The sequence below is a fragment of the Neofelis nebulosa genome, chromosome 2 (assembly GCF_028018385.1).
Source record: "Neofelis nebulosa isolate mNeoNeb1 chromosome 2, mNeoNeb1.pri, whole genome shotgun sequence".
Taxonomy (NCBI): domain Eukaryota; kingdom Metazoa; phylum Chordata; class Mammalia; order Carnivora; family Felidae; genus Neofelis; species Neofelis nebulosa.
Window position 1 is genome coordinate 210,929,174 of NC_080783.1, and position 27,165 is coordinate 210,956,338.

General features: G+C 54.3%; 1 protein-coding gene across 3 annotated transcripts; it reads right to left on the reverse strand.

The window, feature by feature from the left end:
* Positions 1 to 1,212: 1,212 nt before the first annotated feature.
* FBLIM1 (filamin binding LIM protein 1) lies at positions 1,213 to 25,596 on the reverse strand. Of its 3 annotated transcripts, XM_058718967.1 has the most exons (9): positions 25,473 to 25,596; positions 23,567 to 23,723; positions 18,502 to 18,771; positions 12,336 to 12,505; positions 11,498 to 11,612; positions 9,003 to 9,172; positions 5,834 to 6,012; positions 4,936 to 5,053; positions 1,213 to 1,912 (listed from the first exon to the last, which is right to left on the reverse strand). In XM_058718967.1, exons 3-9 carry the CDS (start codon positions 18,749 to 18,751, stop codon positions 1,799 to 1,801), a joined length of 1,116 nt encoding a protein of 371 aa, XP_058574950.1. In that variant the 5' UTR covers positions 18,752 to 18,771; positions 23,567 to 23,723; positions 25,473 to 25,596; the 3' UTR covers positions 1,213 to 1,798. The 3 variants fall into 3 exon arrangements, with proteins under 3 accessions (XP_058574950.1, XP_058574952.1, XP_058574949.1); XM_058718969.1 differs by lacking the exon at positions 25,473 to 25,596 and having other exon boundaries at positions 23,567 to 23,883; XM_058718966.1 differs by lacking the exons at positions 23,567 to 23,723; positions 25,473 to 25,596 and adding an exon at positions 23,136 to 23,259.
* Between the last annotated feature and the right edge of the window lie 1,569 nt (positions 25,597 to 27,165).

Below are 27,165 nucleotides of genomic sequence, written 5' to 3' on the forward strand. Positions count from 1 at the left end.
CCAGTGAGCAGATGCCCAACAGACATTTTTCCAGGTATGACCAAAGGCCAGCATTTACCTGGGTGAGATCTTGGTAGGAACACAGACAGACTTCTACTAGGTATGTGTTTATTTTCACGTGTAACAGGAAAAAACATAACTAGCACATCACCATGTGACTGCGGGATATATTGCATAGCACAGGACTAAAGTTTGAAATAAGTAAAATTAAAAAGTAGGTGTGAGTCAAAGGAAATCTTAAGGAAAAGAGAAGAGGAGAGCCTCGGTTAGGACAAAAATTGTGGAGGTGGTATGGGAGGGCCCCGGGTGTGGGGCTCACTCCCCAAGCTTTGAGTAAGAAGCTGGGCTCTGCTCTGAGGCCCCTAAGGGGCTCTACAGAGAAACCCTGCTCCCCGCCCTCATACTTGGAGCCCAGGGCATCCGCAGAGGAGCGTGTGCTGCATCCAGACGACCCAGGGAGGCAAGTACTTTGTTTCATTTGTTCACGCCCTACAGAACGGCTTAGAAGTTACAAAGCAACAGGAGTGCCTGGGTGTCTCAGTCAGTTGGGTGTCCGACTTCGGCCCAGGTCATGATCTCACCGTCCGTGAGTTCGAGCCCCGCATCAGGCTCTCTGCTGACAGCTCAGAGCCTGGAGCCTGCTTCGGATTCTGTGTCTCCTTCTCTCTCTGCCCCTCCCCCCACTAGCACTCTCTCTCTCTAAAATAAAATGAAAACACTAAAAAAAAAAAAAAAAAAAAAGTTACAAAGCAACAAAGTGATTTTCCTTAAAAGGGAAGAAGAATCTTCTAGGTACAGCCTTGAGGAAGCAGTGGTCATAAGGCAGCCTGTGTTGGAGGGTCCAAGTGGGACTTGGGGGCGGGGCATAAACAGGGGGGCTGAACAGACAACCTTGGCACTGTCCTTGGAGGAGTGTGTGCATGTGGGGGGCAGGGTTTGTGCGCACGGCCCCCGTCAAGGCTGTAGGAGGAAAACTCAGAGTTCCTGGTACCCTGTTCCCCAGCAAACTATTGGCACTTAATATCTGTTGAATCACTGTCACACATGGGAGGAGCGCCAGAAGGCAGGGCAGAGGGGTTGCTGACGTCCTTGGATGTCAGCATACGGCACCCTCTCCTCCTGCCCCTGCTGTTCAGGTTCATGCCTGAGTCTGCTGCCCACGTCAGCGTGACATGTCCCCCCGGTGAGAAGTCCACGGTGGCCACCACTAGGTCACATTCTTGTACATTTATGAAACATTTCCTATTAAGATCCCCACCTCGCCCCAAATCCAAAGAATGTTTCTCATCATATAAATCTCAAAATTTTTAAAAAAGGGCTGTTAAAGGAGGACCCTGGAGTTCTACTCAAACAGCTCAGTCCGGCAAGCCAGAGCTGGTCTTACGCCCCCTACTGGACAGCTACAGGGTGTCATCTAAAGACTCACCCCAACTCACCCATGGAAATGGGGGTCAAGGCCAGTGCTCGAGAGGGGCACGACCCTAGGAGATGGGAAACCTGGACATGATGTTCAAAGTATGGAAGCCTTCCAGAGCCCAGAGGGCAGAAGGAGGAGTGGGAAGTCTGAGGGGCACTGGCCACCAGCCTTTGAGCTGGGAGGGGGGTGGGGCTGGGGTGGCTCAGCCCCTCACGTCCCGGACATGGTGGGCAGAGCTGCAGGCTGGCCCCGGCCATGGCTCAGAAGGAGAGTGTGCAAAAGTGGGTCAGAAAGGCAAACCGAGTCGGGAAAGGTCCTCCCCCCCCGCCCCCAGTCCAGGGCTAGTGGGCAGCTCACGGCCCCAGGGCCCAGTGGGGGTCCTCAGCAGCACCCTGCAGCACTCCGCTCCACGTGGCACGGCTTGCAGAAGAGACGGTTGTTCAGCGGGTAGCAGCCTTGGTCTGTGGGCTCCACAGACAGGAGGGTCCTGCAGTCCTGCGGGAGACGAGGCGCAAGTGGATGGACCCCAGCCTGAGCCCTGCAGCCCAGAGCCCGCACGGGGCGGGGACTCCCCCAGCACCTGTGGATGAATTTCACTGAACGAATGTACTCCCTAAGGGTGAGGGAAGCCTAGGGGCACATTCGATGCGGGCTTTCAGCCACACAGAGGTGTGAGTGATGAGGGCAGAGTCAGCTGAGGGGAGACCTGAGGACACTCGGAGAATCACGGACACTGAAGGATCATGAAAAGATCTAGAAGGGCCTTAATGAGCACCCAGCAGCCCTTTGAGAACATAAGCTCTGTGAGGCCGTAACCCTGTTTACCGCTAGGTCCCACCTAATCCAGTTGCTTCATTTTACAGATGGGGAAACTGAGGGTCTGGGGAAGGACGGGCTTGCCCCAGACCAGAGAGCTGGTTCCAGAGCTGGGACAGGACAGGTTTGCAGGCTGAGTTCAGTGGTCTCTTTTTGCTCCCCTGTCTGTACGGCTTCAACACTGGTACAAACTTTACTATTTCTTATTTTTCAAATCACCAAAGGATTTTGGATCAAGGAGGATGGGGATTCGAGGCCCAAACTTTGCCCACCTTACCATTCTGCCACAGCCCATACCTCATTGGGGCCTCACCTGTACACACACTGGAGAGGGACAATGGGAACAGTTGATGTCCAGGGGCCTGGCTCAGGGCACGGCTGGCATCCTCTGGAATCCGCATGGATCAGACCAGAGGGGCTGGTCCCCAGAGAGACAGCTTGGGTCCTGTTGGGTCCCGGCGGCCATCTGGGCCCAGCACAGCCAAGGGAGAAGGGCGCCCTCATGTGTCTCTTCCCTGAAACTGCACCTCAAGTCCCACAGGGGACTGCAGGCAATTTAATGCCAAGGATCTGTGCTATTTCTAAAGGCCACTTGTTTGGTATTCCGAGAGTACCAAGTGTCCAACCTAAGGTCCCCAAGAGCCACATGTGACCTCTCATGTATGTATGTATGTAATCTCTATACCCACCGTGGGGCTCGAACTCAAGACCCCAAGATCAATAGTCACATACTCCCCTGACTGAGCCAGCCAGGTGCCCCTGACCTCTCCTAATTTAGAACCAAGTGAGGAAACACCCCTACTATGACTGAGTCACAGTCTGCGAGGGAGCTGAGGGGTGGTGGAGAGCTGGCTGGGCCCGAGTCAGACGGACAAGGGTTGGAACCACTTTTCTCTGCCTCAGTTTATCATCCCTCACCTGAGATGGCACCTTGAAGCCCATTTCCCTCCCCTTCCCCTGAAAGGTAACTGCCAGAGTCTGAGCTGACTGCTAGCAGCAGGGGGATGACACTCATGGCCACCTTCGCCAAGCTGACCAAGGGCACGCAGGGAGGGCCTGTTTGCTCACCAGCCAGGCTCAGGGAAAAGTGAATCACCACTGGGCCTTAATGAGGGCTAGGGTGGTGATAACAGCTCTTGAATGACATCATTGTTCTTTCAAGATGTGTTATCAGCTGGACCTTGAGCCATAACCAACGCGCAACATAACATGGGCAATATGTCAACTTCTCTCCAAGCCCCCTTGTCACCAGCAGTACAAACAGCCTCTTGGCTCCATGCATGTGTATAAATAAGTGCAAAATAAAATAAACGTTTGGAATTGCTCACGGGCTGATTAAGAGATCTCTGAGACACTCAGAGATTTCCTCTGGGACACCCCACGGACGGCACCCATAAAAGTAGCTACCTTTGTCCCCATCCCCAGAGACGCCAGATCCATCAGCAACATGGGGGTGACAGAGGAAGAGCCAGAGGAGGCCTCTGAGGGCCTCCCCAGCAGGACTGACTCCATAACTGCAGAGTCCAGGGGCAAAGTGCAAAGCAGAGATCCTTGTTCAAAGAGGAAGCACTTTAAGTCGGTGACAGCCGAGCTCGGAAGCAAGCAGGGGACCCCACCGAGCAGGAGACCCTGTGCAACTCGGGGGGGCGGTATTTCTTGCTGGGGCTACAGCACCGCCTTGAAGCAGCCTCCCCCTCTCAGCCTCACTCCACCCTGTAGCCTGAGGTCCAGACTCCTTAGCTTTGGCACAGGAGGCCCTTTTCTTTCCTCTGGCCTCATTGCTACCACACCCTTTGGCACATTCCACTACAGACAAACCTAAAAACTTCCCCTGCTCGGATTCTTCAGGCTTGCTTGTGCCACCGTGGGGTTTTACAGGCCTGCGCCTCTTTTCTGGACTTTCTCCCCCCCCCTCTCTGAATGCCTGGCGAACTCCTGCTCATCCTGCAGGACTCTGGTGAAGCATCGCCTCCTCCACAAGATCGCCTTTGATTCCACCACCCTGGTTGGACTTGACCACCGCCTTCTTTGTCCCAAAGCTGATTTGTACATGCTCTTTCGCCTGGAGACAATGTCTGTGCCGTGCGTCTGCCCAGCATCCCTCCCTTCCTAGGGTTGTAGCAACTCCTGTCTCCTATGGTTCTGCTTTGCTGGCCCCAGGGGTAGGCAATCGTAGCCCCGGCCAGTGATTGGTCCAGAATGGACATGTGACCCAGGCTGGGCCAATCAGAGCCCTTCTGGGGACTACACCGGTTCCCTTGATGAGGTTTCTAAGTTGGAAGATGTGAAAGCTGGATCATCGGTGGCCAGGCATGTATCCGCCTCCTCACAGAGGATGTTAGCCCACAGGAAGAGGAAACAAAGCAAACACACAAAATAGGCAGGACCGAGATGGAGAGTGAGCCTTGATTATCCGATCAATAACCCCACCATCAGCCTTCCCATGAGATTCTCCTTGAGGAAAAGCAGGATGACCTTGGTTTTTATCGTCTCTCGGAGCTTTCATTATTAGACACTATTTGCAATGATCCCCATTCTCATTTGCCTTCGCTACTGAGCTGTGAGCATTTGAGAGCAGAGCCCCCACCCTGACTGGTCACCGTGTCCCAGTGCCCAGCGCAGGCCCGGCACCCCGCGGGCTCTCGGCAGGGCTCCGGGGCCGGGCGGACAGCGCGTCCCGGACTCCTCGTTGCCCTACTCACCTCGCACCTGTAGCAATTTTCATGGAAGTTCCTCCCCATGCACTCGATTTTGAAGGCATCCTTCCCGTCTCGAGGGATGATGGGGTTCTCACAGATGCTGCACACAGGGGCGAATTTCCTAGAGGGAAGGGAACCCACGCTCGAGGCGCTCAGCCCAGGACCGCAGAAATTAGCTGTGGGAGCCGGGGCGGCTCTAGTTGGCCTCCGGAGCTATTTCAGATGTGTTGCCACGTGACTGCACCTGGAGCCACAACCGCAAACGCCTCTTTCTTCCTGGCAGGAGCGGATGGAGAGTCCTGTGTAATTAGACCCGGCTTCCCAGGGTATAATCAGCTCGAGCCAAGGAAGTGACTGGGGGAATGTTTGAATTTGAGAAAGCAGAGAAATCTGCCGTGTGTCCACTGGGGCTTAACCCCGTTTCATTTATCTTGTATTGTGGGTCACTGTTTTTGTTCCCCCTTCCTCTTCCCTTTCTTTTTAACAGGCACAGCTGCCCTTGTGCAGTGAGCAACTCCAGGACAGGGGCTGAGCCTCAGGCAGAGCGTGTTCTAAGGCGAGCTACTGGGGTCTGGGGGTTTGAATCGTAGCTTCACACTTACCAGCTGGGAGAACTGTCGGCTGCCTGCCTCAGTTTCCACATTGTAAAAAACAGAACCCTTCAGAGTACCTGCCTGCCTATTAATCCCCAGGCTTGGGGATAAAAGGGCCTAATCCACGCTGAGCGGCTGGCCCGGCGCAGGTACCCAGAGCATCAGCTGCAAGCGGGTGTGTGGGACAGGCCAACTGGTTTCTGGGAGCCCAGAGACCGCAGGAAAGCTCTGCTCCGGCCCCGAGAGCTCAGGCTCGGTGGCTCTGCTCTGGCGGGGCCCCACCCGGTGCGCGGAGTCCCCTCCCGTACCTATAGAAGTCGTCCAGGCAGTACACTTCATTCTGGTTGTCCAGGGCAAAGCTCTCGTCGCCAATGCACCGGGCACAGGTTACACAGGTGAAGCAGGTGGGGTGGAAGGCCTGGCCCAGGGCCCTGATGATGTGTTCCCGGACCACCTCGCCACACTTGCCACACTTCTCCAGAGTGTCCTGGGACAGAGGGACACTGCCTCAGAGCCATCCCATGGGTGTGCCCACTCTGAGCCAGAAGGGGTTTCCGGCTGGCTACCCACAGGGGCCCAGAAGGGCAGGGGTACAGGAGACGGGCTCAGCCTGAAACTATCACCCCCAAACCTCTACCGCTGCTTAAAAGGAGTCGAGCTCGGCAAGGTATCCTTGGCCCACAGTGAGGAATCCTGCCAAGAAGCTATTACCGCATTTTTTGTTACTAAGACATGCTTAGGGCCCGTGTCCACTAGGGCCCATGGGAGAAATCTCTCTTAAACCTCAGAGTCAGGAAGAGGAACTCCTGGAAGAGCTGATATGCTTTTGACCTTGTAGACAATAAACCTTGAAACTCTTAACCTTCTCCATCAGGCCACTTGAAAGCTCAGAGTCAGATTCCATGCTCCACCTTTAGGAATGACTATAGGGGTCTTTTATTCATATATTTGGGGTACTAACTTTCCCTCTGGTCTCATCTCACTTTCTACTTTGATTTTCCTCTCTTCGATATATATATATAATATTATATATAGTATATGTAATATAATATATTTATATATGTATGTATAATATAGATATTATATATAGAATATATTTATATTTATAATATATATTCATTAAATTAACTATAATTTAAATTTTAAATTAAATCAATTTAAATAAATCAATTTAAATAAATCAATTTAAATAAATCTAATATAAATAAATATATAAAAATATAAATATATAATATATAAATACAACATATTTATATTTATAATATATATTTATTAAATTCAATTAAATATTAATATAAATTAAAATATAAATATATTTATATTTATAATATATAAACATATAACATATAACTATATAAATAATATAATATATAAAATGTATAATATATACATACATTTTGATTTAATGTTTATTTTTGAGAGATAGAGACAGCTCATGAGTGTGAGTGGGGAGGGGCAGAGAGAGGGAGACAGAGGATCAAAGAAGGCTCGGGCTTGAACTCATGAACTGTGAGATCGTGACCTGAGAGCTGAAGTCAGACACTTAACCGACTGAGCCACGCAGGTGCCCACGATTTATTTTTAAAGTTTACTTATTTATTTTGAGAGAAAGAGAGAGAGAGCATGAGTAGGGGAGGGCAGAGAGAGAAAGGGAGGGAGAGAATCCCAAGTAGGCTGCGGAGCCTGGCCCTTCGCTGAATCCCACGAACGGTGAGATCATGACTTGAGCCTAAATCAAGAGTCAGATGCTTAAAGGACTGAGCCACCCAGGTGCCCCTCTGATTTCTTTATCTATCTTTTACATTTTATTGTGGTAAGAACACTTAATGTGAGGTCTACTCTCTTAACAAATGTTTACGTGTACAACATTACTATAGGGATGGATATTTGTGCATTCTTACAAGCTGCCTCAAATCTCTTCTGGAATGAGGATTAAGGGGGTGGGGAAGGGAGGGAAGGAGAGAGAGAGAGAGAGAGAGAGAGAGAGAGAGAGAGAGAGATATTACTGAGCAAAGATCCTCCAGCCTGTCCACCTTCTCACCTCTCTTCTAGGCAGGTCTCTTCTGTTCCTGGCTGTGCTCCTGTTTGTTTATTTAACCTGAGCTCATCTGGACAGATAGGTATGTTTGCCTAAGCTGCCTATAATCTGCTCATATTTGGTGGGGACAGCATTGTCCCCTCTCCGTGTCCTGGGGGCCTCCCTCCCCTCCCTAGAACACTGCCCGAGTCTTCCTCCTGCCGCTTCCAGCTGTCAGCCCACCCTGGCCCCAGCTTCCCCTCAGTGACTCACCTCTGCCTGGCTGCAAGGTGAGAGAAGAGGACAAGACTGTCCTCCACTGTCACGGTGGTGGGGGTCAGAGGGATGGGGTGGGGATGGCCTGACTCCTTGCTGCTCCCACCGTGTGCCTTGCTGGCTGTGGTAAGACGGAGACTGGCTGAGACTATCATCAGATCATTCGGGTTTTTCTAGATTATTCCAGCTCCAAATAGTCTACCTCCTTGAACCAGTAGTTTTCAAACTGTGACGTGTACCAGAATCACCGGGGAGATTGTTAAAAGTGCAGATCGCCAGGTGCTACCCACCCGCAAGGACAAGGTGAGGCCCGCACACACCCAGGTGACGTGTCTGTGAGTGGTCTTTATGCCACACACCAGCGAGTTAGCAACTCTAACTTCGTGGCATCCAAACCGGCTCTCCCAGACCGCATTTGGTACCCAGAAGTGACACAGATTCCCATCAGGCTGTGCACTGGAGCCTGTGGCTTCAGGTGAGATAGAAGACCACGGACAGGCTCCAGAACCAGATGGGTCTGGGGGAGAATCCCGGCTCCACCGCCTTCTGGACGGCGACCTTGTGTGGCAGGCTGGGTCAATGTCCCTGAGACATACAGGTCCTAATCCCTGGAACCTGTGACTACTTTCAGGGGCAAAGGAGATGGCAGATGTGATTGAGTTCATGGTCCTGACATGGGGGGATTACCCTGGGTGGGCCCTAAATGCCATCCCAAGGGTCCCTGTAAGGGGGACGCAGAGGGAGATGTGATGCAGAAGAAGGAACCAGGACGCTGAAGCGAGATGCCACCCTGCGGGCTCTGAAGGTGGGCAAAGAAATCAGAGTCTGCAAGGGATGCAGCTGAAGAAGCGGGAACAGGTAAGGAAACAGATTCTCCCCTAGAGCCTCTGGAAGGAGTGCGGACGTGCCTTTGGCCTTCCGACCTCCAGAACCGTAACAGAACAAATGAGTGTCGTTTGAAGCCATCAAACAACGGTTGCCGTAATTTGTTAGAGCGGCCACAGGAAACTAATACACCTTGGCTGAGCTCCTTCCTCTCTCTGAGCCTCAGCTTCCTCATCTGTGAAGTGGGTCAGTGGTGCCTGCCTCCCAGGATGATTGTGGGGAATGAAATAATGGGACGCCTTCCAAGTGCCCAGCACAGCGCCTGGTACCTGGAGGCCTAGCCGCAGGGGGGGGGTTACCTGGTAGCAGGATTCACAGAGGGGCCGCCCGTCCTTCTGGTAGAAGCTCTGCCCGGCCAACTGGCGGCGACAGGTGCGGCACGTAAAGCACCGGGCGTGGTATTGCCTCTTCATGGCTTCCACGGCCAGCTCTCGGGGGGACACGGTCTTGTGGCAGAAGGCACAGACGTCTGGGGTAGAGACACAGGTTGTAAGCCCCCCGGTCCCGGAGTACTGCACCCAGGCGCCCCCCGGAACAAGGCCCTGGGGGTCGTGAGTGTGGCCTCATTTCAGGAGGAGCAGTAAGAAGGAATGTGACCAGCCTCTGAACGCCTAAATCAGGGCGGCCTGGCTGGCTCCATCGGTGGAGCGCGCGACTCTTGATCTTGGGGTCGTGGGTCTGAGCCCCACACTGGGTGTAGAGATTACTTAAAAATAAAATCTTAAAGGGGCACCTGGGTGGCTCAGTCGGTGAAGCGTCTGACTTCGGCTCAGGTCGTGATCTCAGGGTTCATGAGTTTGAGCCCCGCATCAGACTCTGTGCTGACAGCTCAGAGCCTGGAGCCTGCTTCGGATTCTGGGTCTCCCTCTCGCACTGCCCCTCCCCTGCTTGCGCTCTGTCTCTCTCTCAAAAATAAATAAACATCAAAAAAAAAAAAAGGAAAGAAAGAAAGAAAGAAAGAAAGAAAGAAAGAAAGAAAGCAAGCCTAAATCAAAGAACACAGCATCAAGGGGCGCATGGGTGGCTCAGTCAGTTACGTGTCTGGCTCTTGATTTCCGCTCAGGTCATGATCTCGCGGTTTGTGAGTTCGAGCCCTGCAAAAGGCTCTGCACTGACAGCACGGAGCCTGCTTGGGATTCTCTCCCTCTCTCTCCCTGCCCATCCTCCTCCTCTCTCTCTCTCTAAAAATAAATAAACATTAAAAAAAGAAGAACACTGTCAGGACAAACGGGTTGCCATCTGCAAAAATTTAAAGGAGGGTCCACTGTGATACATTTACACCCAGACAATTCCAAACGTATCAGAGATCTAAGTGTGAAAAATGAAACCACAGGACTAGAAGAAACCAGAGAATTATTTCATAACCTTGGGGTAGAGAAGGCTTTTGGTGCATGGTAAGCACTTAATAGCTGCTAATTAAATGGGTAACACACGGGGCCAAGGAGGCTGCGGGCAGTCACACCCTCACTGGGTAGCAGATGGGGAGGACCACGAAGGACAATTTAGCAAAAAGAGCAAAGTTACAAATGCACCTACCCTTTGCCCACAGTATCTCCTCTCCCAGAAATTCTCTCACAACCCTACACACAGGCAAAATGACCTATGTGCAGGGCAATTCGTCTCAGCCTTATTTGTCACAGCAAGAAACCACCTAAGTGCCCATCCGCAGGCGACTGGTCGAATGCATACGGCAGGGCCCTGGGGAAGAATACTATGCACCTGTGAAAAAGGACCCACTTTCTGTTCTGATGTGGAACGAGCTCTAAGATGCTGGAAGGAAAGAAAGCCAAGAGCAGAGCAGCCCAGAGTTTGCTGCTATTTGTGGAAAAACGGGCAGGGTTGGAAGGGGGGGACACGTACTTGTATTTGCTTGCGTATGCATAACCTATCTCGGGGAGGATATGCGACACATTAACAACAGAGGCTGTCGATCCGGCAGGAAACTGGGTGATACAGGGATGGGGGCAAAGGGGAGGCTTTTCACGGCGTACCTTTTCACGCTTCTTGTTTTGCCTACGTGAGAACATCGTGTGTTCAAAAAACTAAACGGTGAAAAAATTCAAGCCATTCTGCTATCACAGCACATTTTGCAGCGCAATATTTATTTATTTGCTTATTTATTTTTAAATGTTTATTTTTGAGAGAGAGAGAGCGAGCGTGTGCAGGGGAGGGGCAGAGAGACAAGGGGACAGAGGATCTGAAGCAGGCTCCACACGGCCAGCAGAGAGCCCGACCCGGGGCTCAAACCCACAAACCGTGAGATCATGACCTGAGCCGAAGCCAGACACTCAATCGACTGCACCACCCAGCTGCCCCTATTTATTTATTTATTTTAAAGTTTATTTTTTTATTTTGAGAGAGAGAGAGAGAGAGAGAGAGAGAGAGAGAGAGAGAGAGAGAGGAAGAGTGAGTGAGCAGAGGAGCAGCAGAGAGAGAGGGAGAGAGAATCCCAAGCAGGCTCCGCACTGTCAGCACGGAGCCCGACGGCAGGCCTTGAACTCAGGAACCGTGAGATCGTGACCTGAGCCAAAACCAAGAGTCAGACGCTTCACCGACCGAACCACTCAGGTGCCCCTTGCTGATCAATATTTAAATGGATTTCAGTTATAAAGGAAAAAGGTTAAGGCAGTAAAAATAAAATCGATGTACAGTTCTAAGGCCCATCACTGAACCGTCCGTGAGTGGAGACAGATGCTGTGGCCGCTGCTCTCCCACGTTCCCACCTGGAAGCTCATGCTTGCACAGTGAGGGCCCCCGGGGACCACCCAGAAGCCTTCCACGCCTGAGCCTGTACCTGTGGATGCCTCTCTCTCGTGGAAGCCAACAGGCTCTTCTGGGGGAGGCGGCAGCTCTTCCGAGGGCCTGGGGGGACTGGGCCGAGGCTGGAGTGGAGGCCTCTCTTCCAGGGACTGTGGAGACATGGAAGGGAGGGCAGGAGAGGTGACATCCAGGGGGGACCGCACACGGGCCTCTCAGCTCTGCTCCTCCTCTGGTGGCACGGGGCACAATTAGCCCCACTGCTCAGAGGAGGGAACCAAGGCGCAGAGAAGCAAGCGACCTAACGTCACTCAGTAGGAAGGTACCACCGGGGCCCAAAACTACTTCCTTCTGAGGAATCGCCTGGAATCGTTTTTCCTTGGCCTGGAATCCCTCTCATTTCTACAACGGCCTCTGTGAAGGACAGAGGATTAAAAATATCTTCTCATGGGGCGCCTGGGTGGCGCAGTCGGTTAAGCGTCCGACTTCAGCCAGGTCACGATCTCGCGGTCCGTGAGTTCGAGCCCCGCGTCAGGCTCTGGGCTGATGGCTCGGAGCCTGGAGCCTGTTTCCGATTCTGTGTCTCCCTCTCTCTCAGACCCTCCCCCGTTCATGCTCTGTCTCTCTCTGTCTCAAAAATAAATAAACGTTAAAAATATCTTCTCAGAGCTGAAAGGGGTACTCGAGGGGAAAGAGGGTGGGGAGCCCCTTCTCCAGGGACCTTGAAAAACATGACCAATTTTTAGCAGCTTGAAAGCTTCGAAGAGGGACGGCCCTCAAGCAGGAGCAACCTCCAGGCTTAAGTCCCTGAAAGGCGCAGACTAGCCCTCGCCCTCCCTCGGCCCCTGGGGCTCTGTCTGGGGGGTTGGCAGTACCTGTGGTGGGGGCGGGGGTGGGGGCAGGTGCAGCTGCTCTAAGTCCGAAATGAGGGAGGCCCCCGTCGGGGCAGGGGGCTCCTCATCAGGGGACGGCGGCGGAGGTGGGAGGAGGTCCAGGTCCGGGAGTGCGTCCTCGCCATCCAGGGTAGGAGGAGGGGGAGAACACCCTGCAACCAAAAGGGGAGAGAGGCTTGGAGGGAGTCTCTCTCTGCGGGTGGACAGAAGAGGTGTCCACTTTCCCAGAAGGCCATGCAGCGTGGAGGGCTAAGAGCTCAGGTCCAGGGTCACCGAGACCTGGGTTCTGCCTCTGGCTCTGCCGTGGGTCCTTAGGCAAGAGACTCAATCTCTCTGGATCTGTTTGCTTAGTTGAAAAATGGCTATCAATCTTTGCGGGCTGTTGTGAGGGTTAAGTGAGGGGGGCAGGTAAAATGGCGCAGCCTCCAAAAACAGCACCTGTCAGAACCCTCCAGAACAGGGGTGCCGGGGTGGCTCCGTCGGTTAAGCGTCCGACTTCAGCTCAGCTCGTGATCTCACAGTTCGTGGATTCAGTCCCCACGTTGGGCTTTGTGTTGACAGCTCGGAGCCTGGAGCCTGCTTTGGATTCTGTGTCTCCCTCTCTCTCTGCCCCTTTCCCACTCGCTCTCTCTCTCAAAAGTAAATAAAAACATTTCAAAAAGGTATAAAAAATTAGCATCCCTTATTCCTTTTTACTTTTTTTCCATGTGGATACTAGAACATTATTTTAATTTATTTTTTAATATTTTTAATGTCTACTTATTTTTAGAGAGAGAAAGAGAGAGAGTGCAAGAAGGGGAGGGTCAGAGACAGAGAGGGAGACACAGAATCCGAAGCAGGCTCCAGGCTCCGAGCTGTCAGCACAGAGCGCGACGCGAGGCTCGAACTCACGAGCCACGAGATCACGATCTGAGCCTAAGTCAGATGCTCAACCGACTGAGCCACCCAGGTGCCCCGTAGAACATTTCAAAATATGAGGCCTGCATTGGTGACCTGCTTTATATTTTCATTGGCCAGTGCTGACACAGACCTTTTTTGGATCTTGATTCAAAAGATAAATCATCTCATGAATTCTCATTTTGTAGATAAGGAAGAGTGAACTATTCTACTGAATATGCAAGAAATATACGCAAGATACAACACAAATACACAGTATACAGTATACAAAAAAAGATAGCAAACCTTTCATTCTGCTATAGTCCAACACTTGAAAGGTATTTTTATGGCATGTCAGGGAAAATTAAGAATGGAGAGAGTATTAGATAATGGCCATCTTTGGACATGCACCCTGAAGAATGCGGTGCTGAAATGACCCAGTTCCTGGGGTTTCCTTTAAATTACTTCACAAAAGTTATCAACACTAGCCAAATTATGGAAGGAGTCCAAATATCCATCGATGGATGAATGGAGAAAGAAGATGTGGTATGTACACACACACACACACACACACACACACACATACACACACCGGAATATTCCTTGGGGATGAAAAAGAATGAAATCTTGCCATTTGCAACAACGTGGATGGAACTAGAATGTGTCACGCTAAACGATAAAAGTGAGTCAGAGAAAGACAAATACCATATGATTTCACTCATGTGGCATTTAAGAAGCACAATAGATGAACGTAGGGGAAGGGAAGGAAAAATAAGATAAAAACATAGAGGGAGGCAAATCATAAGAGACCCTTCCTTTTTCCTAAAATTTTTTAATGTGTATTTACTTTTGAGAGAGAGCACAAGTGGGGGAGGTGCAGAGAGAGAGGGGGACAGAGGATCCGAAGCGAGCTCTGTGCTGACATCAGCGAGGCCGATGTGGGGCTTGAACTCACAAACTACAAGATCGTGACCTGAGCTTAAGTCAGATGCTCAACCGACTGAGCCACCCAGGTGCTCCAAACCACGGGAGACAAATACAGAGAACAAACTGAGGGTTGCCGGAGGGGAGGTGGGTGGTGGGAGGAATGGGCTAAATGGGGGATGGGCATTAAGGGGGGGACTTACTGGGATGAGCACTGGGTGTTGTAAGTGATGAATCACTAAATTCTACTCCTGAAACCATTGTTACGCTGTATGTTAACTAACTTGGATTGAAATAACATTTAGAAAAATAATAAAAAAATAAATCACAAAAGAAAAGTAAAAAAGAACACAGAAATGGAATAGAGGATACAAATGTGGCAAAATCTTATCAACTGTTGGTACTGGATCCAGGATAAGCAGGATTCCTCTAGCTGCTCTATTCTGTGTATGTTCGAAAATTTCATTAAAAAAAAAAAAAAAATAACCCAATAGCAAACGCTAGTACATACGCAAGAAAAGCACCCCGGCATGAAGTCATGTTCAAGGTTAGCACAGCTTAACGCCTGCAGGGAAGGCTGAGGCCCACGCGGTGGGGGACATGGGGGGGGGCCTGGATCCCAGGGCTTTGCACAGGGAGGAGGAGGAGGGCTGGGTCTCACCCAGTTCCTGCCTCAGCCCCAGGCTCTGCTCTGTCCAGGAATGCTCACTATACTGTGGGGGTGACCTCCACCCCTCCATGCTGTCCTGTCGAGGCACTGCCCAGCTTCCCTGGAGGAGGCGACTGGGGGGTCAGGCCCTGAAAATCCTCTGTTGGCTGCCATGTGCAGGGAGAGCACTATTCTTAGTGCCCTAGGGAGAGAGGGCACAGTCTGGTCCGCGTCTGCCCTCCGTCCCCCTCCTATGTCTGGGGCACAAGGCAGGCCAGGCCTCACAAGGTCAGACTCCCTTCACACCCATGGAAAGCAGATGGAAAGTGCCTGAGGCCCTGCCCCCTAAAGACCTGGGCTCTGTCCCATTCCCTGCTGATTCACCCGGGCACCTCTCTGGGCTTCAGGTTTCTTGACCATTCGAGAAAGATAATGAGCCCCTTCTGCTTTCTCCCAAGGACTGAGGGACTGTACAGATGGGAAGATTATTCTAGACCTGTGAGTAAGCCACAGAATCATCTGGGGGCTTGCTCAAAGGCAGATGGTGAGCCCCACCCCCAGAGCTTCTGACTCAGCAAGCTTGGGGGGAAGTGCCTGATAATTTACATTTTTGAAAAGTTCCCAGGTGAAGCTGCTGGTTCAAAGGCCACACTTCATTTTTTGTCTAAGTTTATTTATTTTGAGAGAAACAGAGACAGCACGAGTGGCAGAGGGGTAGAGACAGAGGGAGAAAGAGACAGAACCCCAAGCAGGCTCCGTGCTCTCAGCACAGAGCCAGACACGGGGTTCAGACTCACAAACCGTGGGATCCTGACCTGAGCCGAAACCAAGAGTCAGATGTTTAACTGACTGAGCCTCCCAGGCGCCCCACAAAGGCCACACTTTGAAAACTAGTCTTTCAAAGGCACCTGGGTGGCTCAGTCGGTTAAGTGTCTGACTCTTGATTTCGGCTCAGGTCATGATCTCATGGTTCGTGAGTTCGAGCCCCTCATCTGGCTCTGTGCTTACAGTGCAGAGTCTGCTTGGGATTCTCTCTCTCTCTGTTCCTCCCTAGCTCTCTCTCTCTCTCTCTCTGTCGAAAGAAAGAAAGAAAGAAAGGAAGGAAGGAAGGAAGGAAGGAAGGAAGGAAGGAAGGAAGGAAGGAAGGAAGGAAGGAAGAAAGAAAGAAAGAAAGAAAGAAAGAAAGAAAGAAAGAAAGAAAGAAAGAAAGAAAGGAAGAAAGAAAGAAAGGAAGAAAGAACCAGTCTTCTACTCCCCAAGCTTCTCCTGCTCACTGCCTTTGGCTAAAACAACAGTTCTCAAGTGTGGTCCCCCCACGGAAGCATCAGCATTACCTGGATATGTGTAAGAAATGCAAATTCTCTGGCCCCACCGCAGACCTGCTGAATCAGAGACACCCGGGGTGGGGCCCAGCCGGCTCTGTTTGAACAAGCCCCTCATGGAGCCGAGGCTGCTCCAGTGTGAGAGCCTTGCTCCCGATGAGCTCAAGTGAGTCAGGAACCAGATCACGAGAGGCAGAGGCACGCTCAGGCCTCTCCCGGGACCTGCCTTCTGTCCCCAGCCAGGATAGGAATTCAAGACAGAGAGGGGCTTGAGGCCACCAGGCGGTGTGCAGAGGACCCCGGGCGATTCTGTTCGAGTGGCCACGAGCAGGAAGAGGAGAAGCAGCTTTTTTTTTTTTTAATTTTTTTTTTTTTCAACGTTTTTTATTTATTTTTGGACAGAGAGAGACAGAGCATGAACGGGGGAGGGGCAGAGAGAGAGGGAGACACAGAATCGGAAACAGGCTCCAGGCTCGGAGCCATCAGCCCAGAGCCTGACGCGGGGCTCGAACTCACGGACCGCGAGATCGTGACCTGGCTGAAGTCGGACGCTTAACCGACTGCGCCACCCAGGCGCCCCGAGAAGCAGCTTTTTAAAGAGAAGCCGAGAAAAACTGACTTCTGACTGTGAGCTGGTGCATCCGTGTTAAGTGCACGCGAACATCTAGAGGGGAGTGGGGACCGCTGCCAGGATGAAAGGGCCAAAGAGACGTGTGTGGATTGCCCAGGGGACAAGTACTGGATGGGGCGTCAGGGGACAGCCTGCAGCAGAGATGGCTCCCGCTTTGTATTCTGTGCTCAGACCAGACTCATGACCAAGCTGCTCGCCTAGAACCTGTCTCACTCAAGTGAGGCCGAGCCCCAAGATTCCCCGCGCTCTGCCCGTTTGCCAGTTTGGCAAGCAAAACGGCGGGCCGGCCACTGCTAAGCACCCCTCCCAGGCTCTGGTTTTGTTGCCACAAAATCCACCCATCCCAGGATCCGATGACCCATGAAAATGTCCCGGAAACGTTGGCGTCTGGGCATCTAAACTATGTTTCCTGGACTCCCTCTCCTGTGCAGAAGGGACTTAAGTTTCTTCAACTGGATCACCTGCCCTGATGTGTGAATTCCGGTCATCGTGGTCCTGGTTCTACATGGAAGCACCTGGAAGAGGCTGAGTTCTTGTGTGGTTAGGAAGGAAAGATCGGTTCACAAGGTTGGGTCGTATGAAGAGGCATGTTGCATGAACGTCCGTGCATTCCCACACGTGTATACGCGTGGCCCTTTCTCCTGCCCCTTTCTGGCCACCTGGAGTTGGCAGTTCTACTGGTCTTTAGGTGGTTTGTGTGGTGATGGATGCACAGGGCTGCCCTAGCCTTGCTCGGGGACAGCAGGTCCCAGGGGGGCCTCCGGAGGGTTGTCCTTGATGTCTCTTTGCCTCCCGATTCCACCTGGTGTCCCATTAGTCAAGACATCCCCCTGCCCCAGGCCCCGGATTGTCCTTCTTCCTTGTTTCTACCCAACCAACAGCCGAGACTCCATGGAGTGGCAGGGAGAGAGGACCGGAAGGCTCTCTGTCACCACGGCAGCAGAGCCAGGTACAAGGTAGAGAAAAGCCATTTATGACACAGATCCGTTCTGTGATGGGTGTGTCATATACACAACCAAATTTCCACTTTCCAGAGCAGGGAACCAAGCGAAGAAACAGCTTGCGTAAGACCACACAGCACGTGAGTGGCAGAGCCCGCGAGAGAATAAAACCCCCTCTGAGGTCCTCCGAAGCGCCCGATGCATTCCTGCCTCAGGGCCTTTGCACTGGCTGTTCCCGCGGGCCAGCTCTATCCTGTCATTCAGGTCTTATCAGAGCTGAAATGTCACCTCCTTGGAGAAGCCATCCTGACTACCCCGTAAATAGTTGTACTCCGCACCTCTTCACCATGTTTTATTTCTGTACAGCGCTTGTGTCTCCCAACATCATATAATTTTGTCATCTGTTTCCCCCACTAAGATTTAAGTTTCATGTAGGCTGAAAGCCCTGTCTTCTTTCACTTGTCCCCAGTGCCTGGCCCAGAAAAGTCACAGCAGGTAACACATTTAACACTTTCTCCGTGGCAGGCGCTGGCCTCAACGTATGTTTCACTTCCTCCATTCCTCACAACAACCCTCTGAGGAAGGTACTATCATTACGCCCACTTTATAGATTAGGAAACTGAGGAACAGAGAAGAGCCAGGATTCAAACCTAGGCAGGTGGGTTTGCGTCTGCCTGGCACATAGTAGGTGCTTGATGAATGAATGGATGAATGAATGAACGAATAATGCCAGAGTCGGCCCCTTCCTCCCCACCTCAGTGCTGCCTCTGAGCCAACCTTCTGCCCAGCCCCCTCACCCTCTTACCTCCATTGGAGAACTGAGATGGAACAGCTGGCCCTGGGGCTGCGGCCTTGGCAGGTGGAGTCCAAAGGCTGGGCCTCCCTGCCGAGCCAGCCCTGGGTGCCTTGGTGGGAGCAGGGGGCTCCCGGGAGCGGCCAGGCCGGGCCTCGCAAGCTGCCCGCCTCACCTCCTCGGCCACAGCCTCATCCCGACGCGGGGGTGCCAGCGTGATGAAGACAGACGAGGCGACCCTCTTCTCAGGCTTCGAGGCCATCGTCTCCGCTCCTGGTGGTGCTGGGGACAGAGCAGGGCACAGGCTTGGGCAGGGCTTAGGGCACAGGGATGTGCTCCACCTAGACAGACAGACATCCCCAGGGCATCGAGCCTCCCTTCTCCTGACAAGACAGGAGCAGCTGCTCTACTGTGCCAGCGGCCCGGGCCGGCCCCACCGGAGACAAAGGGCCTGGGGACGTCCTTTGGGGGAGGGTGGGCGTCCACCAGGTGACTTGGCCGCAGGGATGGGACCCAACGGTCCTGACCGCCCCTCCCCCGCCAACCTACACACCTGGGGGAGCAAAGGGCAGCCCTGCCCTGCTCACCTCACAAATGATTAATTTTCCTCAAGTGCGAGGCTCTTGCCGGCCCTCCGGCTCCCCACCCCCGGTGCCGGTCCCAGCCCAGGGCCCGGCCTGCCACTGGGCCACACCCCAGTTACCTCCCTCCCCTGGGATCCAATTCTCCTGGGAGGGAGGAAGTTCCGGGGGTCCAGGCCAGCTCTGCTGGGGGAGGGAGACAGCGTCAACTGTCAGAGCACAGGGGCGGGTTCCAGGAGGCAAAGCTGCTGTTGATCAATCAAGACCTACCCTGCCTGCCCTGTCCTAAGCACTTTCTGCCCCCTCACTTCTAAATCCTCCCAGCTGTTGGGGGAGAGGCACTATGACTATCCTGACAGATGAGGAAACAAAGGTTCAGAGAGGTAAAGTCACTTGTTCGGGGTCACACAGCAGCGGAGCTGGGATTTGGACGCAGGGCCCAGGCTCTTGGCCACTCGGCCCTGCCACCCTCGCCCAGCCCAGCCCAGCCCACAAGCCCACATCCTTCTCTCTGTGTCAACCTCTGTATCCAATCAAGTCTTGATTCTATCGTCAGACTCTCTCACTCTGTCCCATCTCCAAAACCAGGCCCTGGTTCAGGCAGGGGTGGGAGCCCCAGTGGTCTCCATTCCTGCCTCCTGCCCTGATCTTCCTAGAGCATAAATCTGTCTCCCTGTTACTCAAAAGCCTTCCATGGCTCCTACTAGCAAATTCCTCTGGCTTCAACTTCTTTTTTGACCACCCTGGACCATTCACCTTTTCTCAACTTTCTCTCTTACCTGCCTTGGTGTGTTTCCACCCCCTGGTTTTCCTCCCCTGCCCCTACCCCAGGGTGAATGTCAGTTTTTTCAGCTCAGACATCACCTCTCCACGAAACCTCCCCTGATTCCTGACCCTCTCCCTGGGGCAGCTGTCTGCTTCTGCAGGGTGATGACAGCCCATCACAGGACATACTGGCTCACGGTCACCATGTCTGCTCGTACTCCCCAAGTGACTGCATGTGACTTCAGCTATGCCCGCAATCTTTGTGACCCAAGTCCAGAGTGGGCATCAGAGCGTGAACCTGGGAGCAGAGCGGCATTCCTGATGTCAAGGGCCCCATTTTCCATCTCCCAGGTTGTGCCTGCAAACAGTAACCTCCAGGGCCAAGGCTGAGGGGGGCCATGCGGGTGGGGGGAAGGCAAGTGACCACAGTCAGCCAGGAGGACTCCTCACTGGGCTCCCAGGGGTGAAAAGCGCCCCTTCTAACTCACTCTGTGGCTGAGCCACTCTGACATGGCCTCAAAGCCCAGCCCACAGGTACATGGAGAGAAGAGTTAGCAGGGACCCAGAGAGTGAATCTCAAGAAGTGGGGCTGAGGGCCCCGAGGGACCCTAATGACAGACTTGGAGCCCGAGTGGCCACTCACAGGGCCCCCTCTGTATCTCAAAGCCACTGGCCACCTGGGTCTCTCTTGGTGACTGAAGGAATGACAGCAGCAAACACAATACACGCCCCTCAGTTCCTCTGAAATTGGTTTACACGTTTGGTTAAAACATATAGCTCAGTCTGATTAATAAAAATATCCGTTCTGAATAAGGAACCCAACGTAGGAAGAGAGCTTTAAAAGTTCTTCAAAAGTACTTTCCTTTGGGGGCCCCTGGGTGGCTCAGTCGATTAAGCATATGATTCTTGGTTTCGGCTCAGGTCATGATCTCACGGTCCCGTGAGTCTGAGCCCCACGTCAGGCTCTGCACTGACAGCGTGGAGCCTGCTTGGGATTCTCTCTCTCCCTCATTTTCTCAAAATAAATAAATAAACTTAAAAAACAAATAAAGAAAAGTACTGTCCTTTTGTTTCTTGTTCTGTAAGTGATGTCTGGAAGTGTACAGACTTAATGTGAGCTGTCCTAGTGATATACAACCATATGGTTTTATCCTTCGGCTTTACACTTTGTTATGAGTTTAAGAGTCTATTTTTGTAAGCGGTTTTCAGAGATTTACATCCAAGAAACAACAATGGCACTTGCTGTGTGCCAGGCACCGCGGTACAAGCTTTCTGAGTCTCAAAACGCACCTGAGTCGCAAAACAGCCCGTTACGCCCCCACTTTACAGGTAGTGCCATGTGAGGCCCCGAGAGGTTAAGTGATTTTTCTAGGCCGTCTCGGCAGATGCAGAATTCTAAATGAGCACCATTTGACCTGAGTCCCAGGGTGTCCTTGGACCTGAGATGCCACACTTTTCCTTCCCTGGATGGTACGGGGGCCTCCAAATCCTCAGCCTGTTCTCACCCCAGAGTGGCCCAGTCCAGATCTATTATCCTGTGGTCAGTCATTCTGGGCTCATCCCCAGACAGAATGCTGTGGATGCCCCCTCCGCCTCCCTCCCACCCTGCTCTGACCCCCACTCCGCCCCAGCCCACTCCTCTGGGAAGTCAGATCTGTGGGTTTCTCGGAAAACATCCAAGGCAAACGTCCTAGTTGTGAGGCCAGATGTTCACAGCTGGGCAGCTCTACCCCCCACCCCCACCCCTCCCTGCGGTTCAGGCAGGGACTTCTTTGGGGCCCCGGGGGAAGGGGTCGAGCTGGGATTTTCAAAAGCCTGTCAGTCAGGCCCAGGGCTGCTAGGAGAGGGAGCCTAGGCCTCCCTCTGGTCCCACTGCTCCCAGGTCACCCCAGAGCCGGGGGGGGGGGGGGGTATGTGTGAGAAAGCTCCCTGTGGGGCTACTGGCCAGCCGCACCCAGGGGACCCTCCTCCCCCATCCTTCCTCCCGAAGAGGGCGAATCTGAGATCCATTTGGGTAAGCGGAGAAAGTGGGAACAAAGGGAAAGAAAGTCATTTCCTGTCAAGAGGAAGGAAGGAGGCTGAGATCCAGCCAGCCAGCCACCCAGCCCGGCTTTACGCTGCAGCCCAGGGCAGGGGACAGGCTGCCTGAGCTGGAGAGCCTCCCGGTAGTGCCCCCCTCCTTCCCTTCCTTCCTACTCCTTCAAACTCCCTCCGAAAAACTCTGGAACCACCTGTAAGCTTTGTTCTTTAATACTTTGACCAAGCAATCTATGCTTGGTTCAGAATTAGATTTGCGGAGGTGGGGGGTGGTGGCAATGAGATGGGGTGCCCACCCCCACCGCTGAGGACCCCGCGGCCTTGGGTAGAGGCTCCCCTTCCCCCTCTCCTACCTCAGGGAAGCCAAGGAAGCACACGGAGCTGGATTCACACCGGGCCCCACCTCTTTCCTGCTGGGTGACCCTGAGCAGGTCACTGACCCTCTCTGGGCCTCAGTTTTTTCACCAAGTGAGAATTAAAAAGGTCTGTCCTGAAAGGTGGCTGGCAGACAGGGCACAAGGAGAGAAGGTGCGGGAGATCTCGGTACTAGGTAGGTGCCAAGAGCCAGCTGGTTATCCAAGCTCCTGAGGAGAAGCCCCCAGCCGCTGGGCTGGCTTGGGGGGCCTGGGAGGACCCGACTTGGCCTCCGTCGTTAAGAGCAGGAATCTGGGCGCTGGCCAGGCTCTTCCCGGGGTCCTCGGGGATGGGCTGGAGGGGGATCCACGCCAAGACGCCTCCACGGCACACCCCTTCCCAGCCCCCCCCCCCCCCCCAGGGATTTGAGGCCCAGAGAGGGGCGGCCCTGGGGTCCCTCCTCTCCCCTCGCTTGACCCGGGCTGGGTAAAGGGGCCCGGAGCTCCCCCGAGCTCCGGAAACCCGGCGCCCTCCCGCAGGCAGCCAAGCTGGGCGACCGGCCGGGTCACGGTGGGGCGCCGCCGGGGACTTTAATTCGATCCATGTGCGGGACGCTATCCTCTTTGTGCGGGAGCTTCCGCCCTGCCCACCTCTTCCCCTGGCGCCCCTGCTCCCGGGCAGGGACACCGGTCCTCCCCCGGCTCCGGGGACAGAGACCGGGGGCTGGGACGGGAGGCGGCCCCCTGGCCCCCGCGGCCCGCCCCCGAGCGCCGGGGCTGGGGTCCCGACCCCGGGGGGAGGGGAACGTGGGGGGGGGGGGGAGGGCTCCGGCCAGAGGCGGCCCGCGATGTCACCTGTGTGCGGCCGGGGCAGGGACGGAAAGACAGGATCCCCCCTCGCCCCGCTTACCTGCGTCGCCCGCGCCCCCAGCGGCTCCGGTCCGACGCCCGAGCGAGCAGAGCCGGGAGCGGCGCGGCGCCTCCCGCCCCCTCCGCCCTCCCCGCCCCTCGGCTCCCTCCGCCCCGCCGCCCCGGCCGCCTTACCATAAAAGGTGAAGCTCAGGGGGAGGGGGCCCGGGGTTCCCGCCGGCGGAAGCGGCCCCTACCTGCCCCCCCACCTGCCCGGCCTCGCCCCGCGCCGCCCCCGCCGCCCGCCCTTTGTTCCCTCGACCCCTCCTCCTGGCTCCAGGGCCCAGTCCCGGGGTGGGAGGCCTCCCCCGCTGCCCACTCCCCTGCCTTTGCGCGCCCTCCGGGGTCCTTGCCCGCTCCCCCTTCCCTAGGTCACCTGGGGTGGCGGCCCCACCTGCCCGGTCGGGTGGAAGGGGGGTGGGGGGTACTTACGTCGGAGTTTGGCCTCAGATCTCCTAGGGTCCTAAGAGTCAGGTGGACCTGGGTTCCAAGGCCATTCACAAACCGAGTGACCCTGGGCAGTCACTCCGCCTCCTGGAGCCTCCGTCTCTTGTCTGTAAAATGGGAGTGATGGCTGCCTGGGGTCAGCCTGAGGATAAACGATGGTAATGACGGTGAGAAGCACCGGGGTAGCCAGTGGTCAGTATATACTGGGCTTGGGGCTTTTTTAGGGGGTGACCCTGGGTGGGTGTCTCAGATGTCCAGGGGAACAGGTCATCTCAGTTTGCTGTCATCACTGCTTGTGGGGATCTGTAAGCCCTTGGGTCCCAGTCCCCCCGCCCGGGGCAGAGGCCCCTTCAGGAAGCCGGCTAGGCAGGGCCCAGCCAGCAACCAGGTCACCTGGTTTGCCACTCCGGTTCCAGTCTCTGACTCTCTCCTACCTCCTGCACTCCCCCCACCCCCTCCTCCAAGCCCAAGTAGATAGAATTTGGAGAGGGGAGGAGTAAACAGAGCCTGGGCCCTGGGACCGGAGATAGAGCCTGGATGGGCCGCCTGGGTCCCTGGAGGCCTCGGGGAACATTGCTGGGAAAAGGAATCTGGGTCTGATTCAGAGGCAGATTGTTCTTTTGATTAAAGCCACAGCAGCTGAGGCCAGAGGAGCCCTGGACCCAGCGGCATCTGGGGGAAGAGGCCAGGCAGCGTCTGGCTTTCCCCTGTGGCCCAAGTTAACAGTCGCGCTGGCCGGGATGGCTCTGGTGTTGCTCCCGAGGGAGGGGCTCAAGCGCAGGGGGGTCGTGAGGGGGGTACTTGGATCCCTCACCTCTCCTCCTCTTCCTCCTCCCAGCCTCTCTAAGTCCCTCACCCACTTTGTCATCCTCTTTTTTTTTTTTTTTTTTTTAATTTTTTTTTTTCAACGTTTTTTATTTATTTTTGGGACAGAGAGAGACAGAGCATGAACGGGGGAGGGGCAGAGAGAGAGGGAGACACAGAATCGGAAACAGGCTCCAGGCTCCGAGCCATCAGCCCAGAGCCTGACGCGGGGCTCGAACTCGCGGACTGCGAGATCGTGACCTGGCTGAAGTCGGACGCCTAACCGACTGCGCCACCCAGGCGCCCCTGTCATCCTCTTTTAAGGACCGTCTCAGCCACGTTGCAATACCAACATCGCAGGGGCTACTGACGCAGACATCTGCAGGCGCCCCACCTACAGACCTTTCCACTGAATCTCCAGGACGGCCCGTGCGGCAGGGCTGGTTCTCTCCGCCTCACAGTTGAGGAAACTGAGGCTCCGAGAGGTGCGAGGCCACACGAGGGGCGAGTGGCAGAGCTGGGTTCAAATCCGAACCAGCCAGTGCCCCTGGATGCACACACGGCTGTGCTGGTCCTGTGGCCCCTGTGCACCTGCGGCCCTCACAGATGCAGAAGGGGAGGCTTGAGGGCGGAGGGGACTTAGACTCCAGGCTGCCTGGGGCCTGGGTCGGGTTCATTCCCCCCCCTCCCCCTCCCTGTAGCACTTCTTGGAGCAGTCTTCCCCAGGAGGAAGGAGGGGGCTGCTGACTGCCAGAGATGGGAAGGACCTTACAGAGGAAGGTGCGATCCAGGGGTTTGCAGATAGTTTGGGCCCTAGAACCCCCTTTTCCAGTGTTTTGTGACCCAGAAGCTTATTTAAAACAGATAAAAATGGGGCCGCCATCCCTCATTTTCATATCCCCTGAGCCACCTCACTGCGCCCCCTGCACGGGACAATGAGGCACCGAAGGGTTGAGCTGGGGCCTCGTCCAAAGTCACACCAACTCCATCTGGGGCCCAGACCTCTGCACATCTGCTCTGGGTGAAGACCGGCTGGGGAAGGGGGAAGGTCGAAGGGACATGTGGAGGTCCAGCTGCCACCACCTACCTGCTGTCCAGCACCCCCGGCCACCCGTGCCACCTCCGTCTCTGCTCCCGCGTGGAGAGGAGTGTCCTGGTTAAGGCTGACCCACACCAGCCCGGATGGTGTCAGTGTCACCTTGGCAGGTGCCAAGCTTCCTGCAACGGAAACCCAGGAAGTGCATTGGATGGGAACACACGCCCTTTGTCCGCAGGCTCAGAGAGGCCCTGCTCCCTCCCCATCTCCATCCTGCCAGCCTTGGACCAGCTCTCTTCCAAGCCATTGAGCAAAGGGGCTCCATCTTTTATTAGGGCTGTGGCATCTGAGACCCCAGGTGGCAGGGAGGGGGTGGGAGAGAGGTTGGGGGGAAAGACCCAGGGCAGTGCGGACATTTGCTGTCCAGTCAGAGGGCAACGTGGCACCCACTGCCCACAGAAGAGGGCTTTGATGCAACAGACATGGTGGGGCACCTACTGTGTGCTAAGAACGAGTGGAGGAGCCCAAGGGAATCACGTCAGACATAATTAATCCTTGTCCCCACGGAACTTACGGAGAGTTGGGGGAGATCAACATGTAACACAAATTAGTGTAATAACTACCAATGTATCACGGTGACCATAATATAATGGTGATATGTGCCATGATGGAATGAGCAAGGGGCTGCGACAGAGTAAGGGGTACGGGTGGCGGTAGGGGAGGCCTCTCTGGGGGGTGGGTGACATATGGGCTGAGATGAGGAAGGGCCAGCCGTGAGAACAGAGGAGGACACTCCAAGGACAGGGAGGCAGTAGGAAATACATGGGCTTTGAGGTCAGACTTCAGCTTAACTCCCAGCATTCTGGTGCTGGCTATGACCTTGGACAAACTCCTTCCCTCTCTGAGGCTCTTGTTTCCTCACCTATAACATAGGGGAGGGGCACCTGGCTGACTCAGTCCGTGGAGCACAGGACTCCTGTGGGGTCATGAGTTTGAGTTACACACTGGGTGCAGAGATTACTTAAAAATAAAATGTATTTTTTAGTTTTATTTATTTGGGGCATCTGGTAGCTCAGTTGGCTAAGCGGCAAGCTTCGGTTCAGGTCATGATCTCACGGTTCGTGAGTTCAAGCCCCGTGTCGGGCCCTGTGCTTCTAGCACATAAATCATAAACATAAATAAGTGTTTATTTATTTTTGAGAGAGACAGAGAGAGAGCGCGCAAGCCGGGGGAGGGCAAAGAGAGAGGGGAACAGAGGATCCGAAGCCAGCTCTGTGCTAACAGCAGCAAGCCCCACGTGGGGCTCGAACTCACAAACCGTGAGATCGTGACCTGAGCCGAAGTCGGATGCTTAACCGACTGAGCCACTCAGATGCCCCAAAAGTGAAATCTTAAAAAAAAACAACCAAAAAAACCCAAAAAAAACCAGGAGTGCCTGGGTGGCTCAGTCGGTAAAGCATCCAACTTCGGCTCAGGTCATGATGTCACGGTTCGTGAGTTCAAGCCCCACATCAGGCTCTGTGCTGACAGCTTGGAGCCTGGAGCCTGCTTCCGATTCTCTCTCTCTATCCCTCCCCTGCTCACACTCTCTCTCTCTCTCTCTCTCTCTCTCAAAAATAAACATTGGGGCGCCTGGGTGGCTCTGTCGGTTGGGCGTCCGACTTCAGCTCAGGTCACAATCTCACGGTCCGCGGGTTCGAGCCCCGCGTCGGGCTCTGGGCTGATGGCCCGGAGCCTGGAGCCT